General features: G+C 48.9%; 1 protein-coding gene and 1 pseudogene across 1 annotated transcript in view; both read right to left on the bottom strand.

Moving 5' to 3' along the window:
* The window catches only part of si:ch211-210p4.6 (malignant fibrous histiocytoma-amplified sequence 1 homolog), an 81,803-nt gene that overhangs the window by 33,766 nt on the left and 33,453 nt on the right, over window positions 1-14,584 (bottom strand). Inside the window, exons 3-4 of the mRNA XM_038806061.1 lie at window positions 2,480-2,774; window positions 1,501-1,687 (exon numbers count right to left, since the gene is read on the bottom strand). Of these exons, the coding sequence (XP_038661989.1) occupies window positions 1,501-1,687; window positions 2,480-2,774 (482 nt within the window). The remainder of the gene's footprint in view (window positions 1-1,500; window positions 1,688-2,479; window positions 2,775-14,584) is intronic.
* On the bottom strand, window positions 1,865-2,066 carry LOC119972025 (annotated as a pseudogene).

Raw genomic sequence — 14,584 nt, 5'->3', positions numbered from 1 at the left:
GTGTGTGTGGAACTGTATCCCTGTGAGAGTCAGTATGTGTGGAACTGCACCCCAGTGAGAGTCAGTGTGTGTGGAACTGTATCCCAGTGAGAGTCAGTGTGTGTAGAACTGTATCCCAGTGAGAGTCAGTGTGTGTGGAACTGTATCCCAGTGAGAGTCAGTGTGTGTGGAACTGCACCCCAGTGAGAGTCAGTGTGTGTGGAACTGTATCCCAGTGAGAGTCAGTGTGTGTGGAACTGCACCCCAGTGAGAGTCAGTGTGTGTGGAACTGTATCCCAGTGAGAGTCAGTGTGTGTAGAACTGTATCCCAGTGAGAGTCAGTGTGTGTGGAACTGTATCCCAGTGAGAGTCAGCGTGTGTGGAACTGTACCCCAGTGAGAGTCACTGCCTGTGGAACTGTATCCCAGTGAGAGTCAGCGTGTGTGGACCTGTATCCCAGTGAGAGTCACTGCCTGTGGAACTGTATCCCAGTGAGAGTCAGCGTGTGTGGATCTGTACCCCAATGAGAGTCAGTGTGTGTTGAACTGTATCCCAGTTACAGTCGGTGTGTGTGGAACTGCATCCCAGTTAGAGTCAGTTTGTGTGGAACTGTACGCCAGTGAGAGTTAGTGTGTGTGGAACTGTATCTCAGTGAGAATTACTGACTGTGGAACTGGACCCGAGTGAGAGTTATTGACTGTGAAACTGCACCCCAGCGACAGGTAATGACTATGGAACTATACTCCAGTGAGAGTCATTGATTGTGGAACTGTACCCCAGTGAGAGTTATTGATTGTGGAACTGCACCCCAGTGAGAGTTATTGATTGTGGAACTGTACCCCAGTGATAGTTATTGATTGTGGAACTGTATCCCAGTGAGAGTTGTTGATTGTGGAACTGTACCCCAGTGAGAGTTATTGATCGTGGAACTGTACCCCAGTGAGAGTTATTGATTGTGGAACTGTACCCCAGTGAGAGTTATTGATCGTGGAACTGTACCCCAGTGAGAGTTATTGATTGTGGAACTGTACCCAATGAGAATTATTGATTGTGGAACTGTACCCCAGTGAGAGTTATTGATTGTGGAACTGTACCCAGTGAGAATTATTGATTGTGGAACTGAACCCCGGTGAGAGTTATTGATTGTGGAACTGTATCGCAGTGAGAATTATTGTTGTGAAACTGTACCCCAGTGAGAGTTATTGATTGTGGAACTGTACCCAGTGAGAATTATTGATTGTGGAACTGTACCCCAGTGAGAGTTATTGATTGTGGAACTGTATCCCAGTGAGAGTTATTGTTGTGAAACTGTACCCCAGTGAGAGTTATTGATTGCGGATAAGCGACATTGGGGGGGGGGGGTGGAATATTTCAGAATGTCTAGCTGAGGTATAAGTGTTATTATGTCAATGAAGGGCAGAGCAGACGTGAAGGGATGATGTCTACCTCTGCTGCTATTTCTTCTGTTCTCGTAATCTATTGTAGCCAACAGGGTACGATTGTGTAAACTGTTATTCTTACCATGGACTGGAACGTCTGGTGTTTTAATTAGGTCCATAATGGCATCTTCCACCTTCTTGTAAGTGACCGGGAGTTTCCGGACTGCATTCCGGAAAATATCCTTATTCCGAACTGATTTCAGAATCTGTAGCCAAGCCTCGATTATGGCATCGTATCGAGTACAGTCAATGGGAATGAGGTCCAAAACCTGCAGGGAAAAGGTTATCCATATTAGCTCAACCTTGTTCTTTTTTTGTAACAATATTTTAATTAAAGTTATCCAACATTTTATACAAAATTACAAAAAATGCAAACAAAAATCCTTAACCAAACGTAAACCTCGAAAACGATTGATCCCTCCAAGTAACAAAAGCCCACTTTACTCATTGTCTGCTTAGCAGCAAGATCCTGATGTCAGAAAGAGCCTGGAGCAACAGGGTTTTCCCATCAGAACAGAGAGACTGCTGTGCAGATAGACTACTCTAACACACCAATGGCTCTGGAACCTTTGACTGTACAGTTGATAAATGTCACCTGTCAGCTGACAGGAGAAGCCAGCACCAGGGTGCAAAAATAATAATAATCTTTATTATTGTCACAAGTCGGCTTACATTAACATTGCAATGAAGTTACTGTGAAAATCCCTTAGTTGCCACACTCCAGCACCTGTTCGGGTACACGGAGGGAGAATTCAGAATGTCCAATTCACCTAACAAGCCCATCTTTCGGGACTTGTGGGAGGAAACCGGAGCACCCGGAGGAAACCCACACCGACATGGGGAGAACATGCAGACTCCGCACAGACAGTGACCCAAACCGGGAATCAAACCTGGGTCCTTGGCGCTGTGAAGCAACAATGCTAACCACTGAAATCTCCAACTATATGATTTTTGCTATTTCCCCCATGCGTGCACATGTGAACCAAGGCAGAGACCCTTTAAATGGTCAATGTATCCAACATGAACCCTATCCTACTTTACAGATCCAGTTTTATCTTCACCTTTAAACTGTACTCGGCCAGATCACACAGTTTATTCACTTGATCGCTGTATAATTCACACTGTGCTTTCTGCTTTAGCTTGTCCAGGCGCTGCTTCAGGTTCTCCTCCCTCTCAGTCAGTACCTCCAGGATCTTCTCCTCGATGTCCTTCTTTTTATTCTGGACCTCGTCCTTATCGCACAGGTCTATGTGACTCCCAATAGGAAGCACAATGGAATCTGGGACTCTCATCAAAATATTGTTGATCCAAAAACCAACCTGCTCCTTAAAGGAATCTTTGTCATCTGTCCGATACCTGGGGAGAGATAGCCAGCATCACTTGAAGACAAAATGAAACAGCGAATGAGAAGCGACTATGCAAATCACCTAGCTCACTTCTTTCACAACCCGGCGCCTGTTTTTCGGCTGCGGAGGCGGCTCCGGCAGGGGATTTACCGACCCCGCCATTGTCAACGGGGTTTCCTGGGTGCCGCCGTGGGACCACAATATCCCACCGCATGAACAGCCAGTAGATAGCGCTCATAATCTACTCTATCGTAGACGCAGCTCTCTACTATTAATCTCCTGTCAGGGGCATTATCCCCACGGACTAAACAAAGAAGCATCTGTACAATCTCTCAGCTTAATTTTTCAGCCTTTTCACAGTCAATATTTACACCCGTTTCTTTGCCCAGACCCTGCCATTCTGTGTGCTGGGGATTAATGATCTTCTGAGTCTGCGACCATCCTTTTGATCTACACTGTCTGCCCAATCCGGAGGCACATTCTTAAAAGTTTAACTGCATTTGGATCGAAATGCAATCATCTGCTAAAGGCCATACCTGGTTTGCTGTAGCCAGGCAACCTCTGCCCCGAGGCACTGACTGAAAGCAGCCATGTTGTGGTAGTCACTACTGTTTGTATAATGTGTATATGAGAGGTAATACGGTAAGGCCCCTGCACTACAGGTACGGGGATAGGTCCCTGCCTGCTGGCTCCGCCCAGTAGGCGGAGTATAAATGTGTGTGCTCACCAAGCTGCAGCCATTTCGGCAGCAGCTGCAGGAGGCAACACATCTCTGCTTAATAAATCCTCGATTACTCTCTATTCTCATCTCGTCATGGGTGGGTCCCAAACTATGCGGACATGGCCCGCCCACTCATTCAGTCCACCGTTTTTCCCCTGACGGCTGACGCCCACCAGGCCTTCAACCGTATCAACGCCGACATCGCCAAGGCCACGATGCAAGTGGTCAACGAGACCCTCCCTTTTCAGGTCGAGAGCGATGCTTCAGACGTCGCTCTGGCCACCACCCTCAACCAGGCAGGCAGACCCAAGGCATTCTTTTCCCGCACCCTCCATGCCTCTGAAATTTGGCACTCCTCTATCAAAAAGGAGGCACAAGCCATCGTAGAAGCTGTGCAGCATTGGAGGCATTACCTGGCCGGCAGGAGATTCACTCTCCTCACTGACCAATGGTGGGTTGCTTTCATGTTCAATAATACACAGCGGGGCAAGATCAAAAATGATAAATCTTGAGATGGAGGATCGAGCTCTCCACCTACAATTACGAGATTTTGTATCGCTCCGGTAAGCTCAACGAGCACCCCCCCCCCCCCCCCCAAATGCCCTATCCCGAGGTACATTTGCCAGCGCACAAGTGGACCGAATCTGGGCCCTACACGATGGTCTCTGTCACCCAGGGGTCACCCGGTTCTTTCACTTCATAAAGGCCCGCAACCTGCCTTATACTCCATTGAGGAGGTCAGGGCTATCACCAGAAACTGCCAGGTCTGCGCGGAGTGCAAACCGCACTTCTACCGGCCAGACCGAGCGCACCTGGTGAAGGCCTCCTGCCCCTTTGAACGCCTCAGCGTGGATTTCAAAAGGCCCCTCCCCTCCACCGACCGAAACACGTACTTCCTGAACGTGGTCGATGAATACTCCAGATTCCCCTTTGCCATCCCATGCCCCGATTTGACGCCTGCCACAGTCATCAAAGCCCTCAATAGCATCTTCACCCTGTTCGGTTTCCCCGCTTACATCCACAGCGACTGGGGATCCTCCTTTATGAGTGACGAGCTGCGTCAGTTCCTGCTCAGCAAGGGCATTGCCTCGAGCAGGACGACCAGCTACAACCCCCCCGGGAAACGAGCAGGTGGAGTGGGAGAATGGGACGGTCTGGAAGGCCATCCTGCTGGCCCTGTGGTCTAAAAATCTCCCGGTCTCCCGCTGGCAGGAGGTCCTCCCCAACGTTCTCCACTCCATCCGATCGCTACTTTGCACTGCGACTAACGAAACCCCCCCATGAACGCCTCTTTGCCTTCCCCAGGAAGTCCACCTCCGGGGTTTCACTCCCAACGTGGCTGGCAGCTTCAGGACCCGTCCTCCTCCGCAAGCATCTCCACAAGGCGGACCCGTTGGTCGAAAGGGTACAGGTGCTGCATGCAAACCCGTAGTATGCCTATGTGGTGTACCCCGACAGCCGCCAAGACACAGTCTCCCTCAGGGACCAGGCACCAACTGGTTCCCCACCCCCCCCCCTCCAATTGCTCCGGCACCACCCATCCTCCTCCCAGCGCACCTCATCACAGCCCCTGCTCCAGGCCAATCTGTCCTCCCGTTGGTTCCACCCGGGGATGAAGATGAGGACTACACACTCCCGGAGTCACAAGCGACCAAGCCGGCGCCTGCATCACCACCGGGACTGCGGAGCTCACAACGGTGGATCAAGGCACACGACCGGCTAAATTTGTGAGCTTTCACCAAACTGTACACTTTAAAAATGCTCACATACCAAGTAAATAGTTTTTCCACCACTCCCGCTGGACTCTTTTTTAACAGGGGGTGAATGTGGTAGTCACCACTGTTTGTATAATGTGTATATGAGAGGTAATACGGTAAGGCCTCTGTACTACAGGTACGGGGGTAGGTCCCTGCCTGCTGGCTCCGCCCAGTAGGCGGAGTATAAATGTGTGTGCTCACCGAGCTGCAGTCATTTCGGCAGCAACTGCAGGAGGCAACACATCTCTGCTTAATAAAGCCTTGATTACTCTTGTCTCGTCGTAATTGATAATGCATCACATGTTACATTCAGTTCGAATGAATACAGAGTTACAAGAAGCACTGGACTCACTGAGCCCACAACATGGTGTCAGAAATGAAGCTGAGATTGAGTTTGAAGAGCTGTAGCACAGCCACTAAAAGAGGGACATAGGAATGTTCACGGCTGTTGAAAGCTGCCAGAACAAAAGCTGCTGAAAAGGAAAAGCAAATAAAAGAAAGGTTGCAGTTGGAGGGTGAGACACAATGGCTGTGAATTTTTCTCTCCTGGAACTTGTCAAAATGGAAGGCAGTTTGTCCACTAACACAGCAAAACCTTTTTACTCATTCATTTACGGGATGTGGGTGTCGCTGGTTAGGCCAGCATTTATTGACCATCCCTAGTTGCCCTTCAGAAGGTGGTGGTAAGTTGCCTTCTTGAGCTGCTGCAGTTCCTGAGGTGTAGGTACACCCACTGTGCTGTTAGGGAGAGAATTCCAGGATGTTGTCCCAGCGACAGTGAAGGAATGGCGATATATTTCCAAGTCAAGGTGGTAAGTGACTTGGAGCGGAACCTCCAGGTGGTGGGGTTCCCAGGTATCTGCTGCTCTTGTCCTCCTGGATGGTGGTGGCCGTGGGTTTGGAAGCTGCTGCCTAAGGAACCTTGGTGAGTTACTGCAGCGCATCTGGTAGATGCCGCTGTTCATCAGTGGTGGAGGGTGTGAATGTTTGTAGATGGGGAGCAATCAAGTGGGCTGCTTTGCCCAGATGGTGTCAAGAACAAAGAACAAAGAAAAGTGCAGCACAGGAGCAGGCCCTTCGGCCCTCCAAGCCTGCACCGACCATGCTGCCCGTCTAAACTAAAATCTTCTACACTTCCGGGGTCCGTACCCTTCTATTCCCATCCTGCTCATGTATTTGTCAAGATGCCCCTTAAACGTCACTATCGTCCCTGCTTTCACCACCTCCTCCGGCAGCGAGTTCCAGGCACCCACTATCCTCTGTGTGAAAAAACTTGCCTCGTACAGCTCCTCTAAACCTTGCCCCTCGCACCTTAAACCTATGCCCCCTAGTAATTGACCCCTCTACCCTGGGAGAGTCGAGCTTCTTTTTTTTAAATTTAGAGTACCCAATTATTTTTTTTCCCAATTAAGAGGCAATTTTAGCATGGCCAATCCACATCTTTTTGGGTTGTGGGATGAGACCCACGCAGTCACGGGGAGATTGCGCAAACTCCACACAGACAGTGACCCGGGGCCAGGATCGAACCCAGGTCCTCTGTGCCGTGAGGCAGCAGTGCTAATCACTGCACTGCCCGGTGTCGAGTTTCTGGAGTCTTGTTGGAGCTGCACTCATCCAGGCAAGTAGAGAGTATTCCATTACACTCCTGAGTTGTGCCTTGAAGGTGGTGGACAGGTTTTGTGGAGTCAGGAGGGGAGTACTTGCTGCAAGGTTTTTAACTTTTCACCTGCTCTGGTAGCCACAGTATTAATGTGGCTAGTCCAATTCAGTTTCTCATCAATGGTAACCCCCAGGATGTTAATAGTGGGGGATTCAGCGATGGTAATGCCATTGAATGTCAAGGGGCAATGGTCAGATCCTCTCTTGTTGGCGATGGTTATTGAGTGGCATGAATGTTACTTGCAGCTTGTCAGTCCAAGCCTGGATATTGTCCAAGTTTTGCTGCATTTGGACATGGACTGCTTCAGTGTCTGAGTTGCCGTAAATGGTAATGAACATTGTGTGAGGTTGTAATGGATTTAGTTTGCAATCCTGAGCCAATATGAGGAGCAACATTTTAAAAATGCGTTTGGGGAAGCTTGCTACAAATTGTATTCCACCCTAAATCTGTGCAAAGAACAGAAAAAGAAAGAGATAGGAAAAAGCTTTTCGGCCCACTTTGAACCTCGAGTGACTGTAACTTATGAAAGGTTTGTGTTCAACATTAGGACTCAAGATTAAAAAAGAGTCTATTGATCAGTATGCGTCTGTAGTAACACAGTTTGCAGAATCCTATGAATTCAGCAACTGAAAATAATAAATCTAATGGTAATGTTTCTAAGTGTCATTTTTTCTTCCATAATAATCTTTATTGACACAAACAGGCTTACATCAACACTGTAATGAAGTTACTGTGTAAATACCCTAGTCGCCACATTCCGGCGCCTGTTCGGGTACACAGGAGAATTCAGAATGTTCAAATTACCCAATGGCACGTCTTTCGGGACTTGTGGGAGGAAACCGGAGAACCCGGAGGAAACCCACGCAGACACAGGGAGAACGTGCAGACTCCACACAGACAGTGACCCAAGCCGAGAATCGAACCTGAGACCCTGGAGCTGTGAAGCAACAGTGCTACCCATTGTGCTACCGTGCAGGCTTTGCTGGGAGTGTCCCACAGATTCTGTCGGCTAGTTCCGCACCGCTATCTAACATTTAGTCACTGTTTTGGGCTCAGGGGCGTTTTTCCCTGGTCAAGCCCACACTTAGAATTATTTTCATCACTGGGGAGCTGAACTCACTGGCCACACAGGCTCCTCAGAGAGCGGGCCATCATTTTGAAAGGGTGCCCCGATATTTAAGAGGGCTTGTGGCCCCCCCCCCCCCCCCGCACCGCCCCCCAACACCCCCTCCCACACCATCCTGGGCAATGTCACCCCCACACACATGGGGCATTAATCCACACCACCTCCCCCAAGTGGACTCTCCGTTATGGGGATGCTGAGGGTCCCCTTTTCAGGCTATCTCACATCACCCTTCCAGGACCCCAACCTTTCACCACCCCGCCCCCCACCCCAAACCTTCCAGAGACCCCTTCTTACCTACCCTGCAACCCCCACTCTTCATATCCCTCCACCTTCCTTTCCCGGACATGGCTCCCGGGCCCTGACCCTTGGCAGTGCCACCCTGGCAATGCTCCTGCCACCTTTGCGATGCCACCCGGTCATCTTGGCAGAGCAAGGGTGTCAGTGCCGAGGTGTCAGCTGTGCCAAGGTGGCTGCATTCTGAGGGGAGAGCCAGGGGCCACCCTGTCCTGTCCCTGACCACCCAGAGTCCTCTGATGGCCCAGGGGACCCCCTGGATTCCATTTGCCTGGCCCACGTTTATGTGGGTCAGCACTGCAGGGCACCTGGGAACTCCTTAGGGAGGCCGTTAGATGCCGAGAGCCCGGTAGGATCCCGGGTGAGCATGCCTAAGTGGGTTTAAGATCGACTTAGGCGTGTGAGGCTTGGTCATACCCATTGTGGGAGGCATCCTGATTGCGATGCTTCATGAGATCTGCGTAGATCCCGGGAGGCATGCTGGCTGTTGGGAAGCCCACAGGAGGCTTCTCCCGGCATCTACTGGCCATGTCGCGCACCAATTTAAACACCACGTACTGGTACGCCGGTAGATTGCACCAAGGATTGTTTTAGGCATAAGAGATCTGACTGTGAAAGGGCACCTACTGATAGAGGAGAAACTTACTCTCCAAAAATCGATCGACATGTGCAGAAGCGCCGAGGTTGTAAATCATCAGCTGGAGCACATTAATGGAAGGACTGTGCAGACTTGGCACAATGCTGATATACATTCCAGGCCAAAAGAGGAGAATGATCACAGACAAGGGCAGGATGCAAATACTGTGAAAGACATCGCACAAAGGAAAATAAGGCTTGTCCAGTGTGGGGAAAGCAACGTTCTAACTGCAAGAAGCCAAATCATTGTGCACACAAGTGTTTGGCTCGAAAGAAGCAAAACAAGTCTATACACCATGGGCACGGGAGAGAAATCAACTGAAGATCCTGATGAATCATTAGACACAATAGGCAGTGTTTTCAAACCCTTCCTGCTGACCGGCACCTCCGGTCCTGCGGATCAGATCTTCTGCTCCCGCCGAAGGTGACGCCCTGCAGCGAGTTGCTTGGCAACAGGACCGGCGAGCCATGGAAAGTGGCATAGATATCGGCGGGACTGGAAGATCGCACTGGCTGTCAATGGCAGGCCACACCATGCGAGGCCTGAAAATTATGCCCTATTCAACATGCCGGCTCTGTCAGGTCGAGAGGTGATAAGCGGTTGGTGACTGTTAGAATGATGATGACAGGAGAGTGCGAACATGAGCTGTGGTAGTCACCACTGTTGTATTATATTGTATATATTGGTATTACGGTAAGGCCCCTGTACTACAGGTACGGGGGTAGATCCCTGCCTGCTGGCTCTGCCCAGTAGGCGGAGTATAAATGTGTGGGCTCTCTGAACAGCAGCCATTTCACCAGCTGCTGTAGGAGGCCACACATCTCTGTGTAATAAAGCCTCGATTACATTCTACTGTCGTCTCGTCGTAATTGATAGTGCATCAGTTGTCAGATAGAGACACTGGTGTGTCATGTAACATCATGACCTTCACAGACCGGTCCCCAACAATGGAAATGGAACAACATCAACAGTTGCCACGGGAACGACACTCCCGGAGAGGAAACATCACCCAGCAGCACACCCAATGACAACACGCATGCACACCATTTAGAGACCGACATGACTTAATGACAATGTATGCAATGCATATGCGGAGACTGACGGAAATAATGAATAGTTTGGGATTGCGTAAGAACAGCTGTTGTAATGTGGTTAACCTGTGCAACTCACAGTTACACGTGATAGCACATGCCAATTTGTCTTTTGTTCGTTATGAAGATGGGGTTGTTTGGATTGAAATGCAATCATGTACTCAATATCCCACCCGGCTTGCCATAGACAGATGATCTCAGCCATGAGGCACTGACTTGATGCAGCCACGTTACATTTAGTCTTAATAAAGAGAGAAAACAGGAAGCACTGTACTCATTGAGCTCATAACAAGCCAGTCGATTGTGTTATTGAGTGACAGCAAATCACCTGAGAATTAACAAAGAAAAGAAGAATATTGCGGATGCTGGAAATCTGAAATAAAAGCAGAAAATGATAGAGAAGCACAGCAGGTCTGGCAGCACGTGGAGAGAGAAACAGAATTAACGTTTCCAGCCCGTATGACTCTTCTTCAGAGCCGAAGAGTGGTAGAAATGTGATGGGTTAGATATAATAACAATCTTTATTGTCACAAGTAGGCTTACATTAACACTGCAATGACATTACTCTGAAAAGCCACATTCCGGCCCCTGTTCGGGTACTCAGGGAGAATTCAGAATGTCCAATTCACCTATAGCTGGAGTGGGTGGAGAATGCGCAGCAGAATAGAAGGTCAGGGATAGATGGGAGCTAAGGAAGGAATGAAGATGGACACAAGAGAAAGGGAGTGTTTTTGATAGCATTAAGGACTAAAGAAGATGCTGAAAGTGGTATGCAGGTAAGACAGCAGAATGTGTTGATAGAAGAACAAAGCTCAATGCCCAGTGAAATCAAAGCTGAAGAACAAGCGCCAGATGGCCAATTGAAGGGGGGTTTGGCAGAGTGTTTGCATTGGGACAAAAAAAAAACCCTAAACAAAGCAAAAAAGGGATCAAATTGGAGAGGAAAATTCACAATCTAAAGTTGTTGAACTCATTGTTGAGTCCGGAGGGCTGTAATGTGCCTGATTTGAAGATGAGGTGCTGCTCCTCCAGTTTACTTTGGGTATCGATGGAATGTTACAGCATGCCAATGACAGCCATGTGGACACGAAGGCAAGATGCTGAGTTAAAATGGCAATCAACAGGATGTTTGGGGCCACTCTTGTGGACGGAGCGAAGGTGTTCCACAAAGCATGCACAAAGTTTGCATTTAGCCTCCCCAATGTAGAAGAGATCGAACTGGGAACAGCGAATACAGTAGACCAAATTGAAGGAGATGCAAGTGAAATGCTGATTTTGCCTGACAGAAATATTTGGGGCCTTGGGCAGCGAGGAGGGAAGAAGTACAGTGGCAGGTATTGCAATTGCATGGGAAGGTGTTGAGGGAAGGGGACGAGGAGTTGGGGGCAACAGAGTAGTTTACAGAGTGTCAAAAATGGAGTGGTCCTTGCAGGATGCTGACAGGAGGGATGAGGGAAAGATGTGTTTTGTGGTGGCATCATACTGGGGTTGGCAGAAATGGCAGAGGATGATCCTTTTCAATGCAGAGGCTGATGGGGTGATAAGAGAGGAAAAGGGGGACTCTATCATGCTTCTGGGGCAGCATGGTAGCACAGTGGTTAGCACTGTTGCTTCACAGTGCCAGGGTCCCAGGTTCGATTCCCGGCTTGGGTCACTGTCCGTGCGGAGACTGCACATTCTCCTTGTGTCTGCTTGGGTTTCCTCCGGGTGCTCTGGTTTCCACCCACAAGACCCGTATAGAAATGCTGTTCGGTAATTTGGACATTCTGAATTCTCCCTCTATGTAAGAGGCGCTGGAATGTGGCGACTAGGGGTTTTTCACAGAAACTTCATTGCAGTGTTAATGAAAGCCTACTTGTGACAATGTAAACCTAACACAGCACCAATGTAACACTGGCACACTGCAACACAGTAACAATGTGACATTGGCACTCTGTAACACAGAGCCAATGTGACACTGGCACTGTGTAACACAGGGACAATGTGACACTGGCACTCTGTAACACAGAGACAATGTGACACCGGCACTCTGTAACACAGGAACAATGTGACACTGGCGCACTGTAACATAGGAACAATGTGACACTGGCACTCTGTAACACAGGAACAATGTGACACTGGCACTCTGTAACACAGGAACAATGTGACACTGGCACTGTGCAACACAGAGACAATGTGACACTGGCACTCTGTGACACAGGAACAATGTGACACAGGCACTCTGTGACACAGGGACAATGTGACACTGGCACTCTGTGACACAGGAACAATGTGACACAGGAACAATGTGACACAGGAACAATGTGACACAGGAACAATGTGACATTGGCACTCTGCAACACAGTAACAATGTGACATTGGCACTCTGTAACACAGACACAATGTGACACTGACACTCTGTAATACAGGAACAATGAGACACTGGCACTCTGTAACACAGGAAAAATGTGACACTGGCACTGTGTAACACAGGAACAATGTGACACTGGCACTGTGTAACACAGGAACAATGTGACACTGACACTCTGTAATACAGGAACAATGAGACACTGGCACTCTGTAACACAGGAAAAATGTGACACTGGCACTGTGTAACACAGGAACAATGTGACACTGGCACTCTAACACAGGAACAATGTGACACTGGCACGCTAACACAGGAACAATGTGACACTGGCACTCTGTAACACAGGAACAATGTGACACTGGCACTCTAACACAGACACAATGTGACACTTGCACTCTGTAACACAGGGACAATGTGACACTGGCACTCTGTAACACAGGAAAAATGTGACATTGGCACTCGAACACACGAACAATGTGACACTGACACTCTGTAACACAGGAACAATGTGGCACTGGCACTCTGTAACACAGGAACAATGTGACACTGGCACTCTGTAACACAGGAACAATGTGACACTGGTACTCTGTAACACAGGAACAATGTGGCACTGGCACTCTGTAACACAGGAACAATGTGAAGCTGGAACTCTGTAACACAGGAACAATGAGACACTGGCACTCTGTAACACAGGAACAATGTGACACTGGCACACTGTAACACAGGAACAATGTGACACTGGCATTCTGTAACACATGGACAATGTGGCACTGGCACACTGTAACACAGGATCAATGTGACGCTGGCATACTGTAACACAGAGACAATGTGACACTGGCACACTGTAACACAGAGACAATGTGGCACTGGCACTCTATAACACAGGGACAATGTGACACTGGCACACTGTAACACAGTAACAATGTAACACTGGCACTCTAACACAGGAACAATGTGACACTGGCACACTGTAACACATGGACAATGTGACACTGGCACTCTGTAACACAGGAACAATGTGACACTGCCACACTGTAACACAGGAACAATGTGACGCTGGCACTCTGTAACACAGGGACAATGTGACACTGGCGCACTGTAACATAGGAACAATGTGACACTGGCACTCTGTAACACAGGAACAATGTGACACTGGCACTCTGTAACACAGGAACAATGTGACACTGGCACTGTGCAACACAGAGACAATGTGACACTGGCACTCTGTGACACAGGAACAATGTGACACAGGCACTCTGTGACACAGGGACAATGTGACACTGGCACTCTGTGACACAGGGACAATGTGACACAGGAACAATGTGACACAGGGACAATGTGACACTGGCACACTGTAACACAGTAACAATGTGACATTGGCACTCTGTAACACAGAGCCATTGTGACACCGGCACTGTGTATCACAGGGACAATGTGACACTGGCACTCTGTAACACAGGGACAATGTGACACCGGCACTCTGTAACACAGGGACAATGTGACACTGGCACTCTGTAACACAGGAACAATGTGACACTGCCACTCTGTAACACAGGAACAATGTGACGCTGGCACTCTGTAACACAGAGACAATGTGACACTGGCACTGTGTAACACAGGAACAATGTGACACTGCCACTCTGTAACACAGAGACAATGTGGCACTGGCACTCTATAACACAGGGACAATGTGACACTGGCACTCTGTAACACAGAGACAATGTGACACTGGCACTCTGTAACACAGGGGCAATGTGACACTGGCACTCTAACACAGGAACAATGTGACACTGACACTCTGTAAAACAGGAACAATGTGGCACTGGCACTCTGTAACACAGGAACAATGTGACACTGGCACACTGTAACACAGAGACAATGTGGCACTGGCAATCTATAACACTGGGACAATGTGGCACTGACACTCTATAACACAGGGACAATGTGACACTGGCATTCTGTAACACAGGATCAATGTGACGCTGGCATACTGTAACACAGAGACAATGTGACACTGGCACACTGTAACACAGAGACAATGTGGCACTGGCACTCTATAACACAGGGACAATGTGACACTGGCACACTGTAACACAGTAACAATGTAACACTGGCACTGTGTATCACAGGGACAATGTGACACTGGCACTCTGTAACACAGAGACAATGTGACACCGGCACTCTGTA

This window comes from Scyliorhinus canicula, chromosome 9, assembly GCF_902713615.1.
Source record: "Scyliorhinus canicula chromosome 9, sScyCan1.1, whole genome shotgun sequence".
NCBI classification, from domain to species: domain Eukaryota; kingdom Metazoa; phylum Chordata; class Chondrichthyes; order Carcharhiniformes; family Scyliorhinidae; genus Scyliorhinus; species Scyliorhinus canicula.
This window is presented reverse-complemented; position numbering and strand designations above follow the sequence as displayed.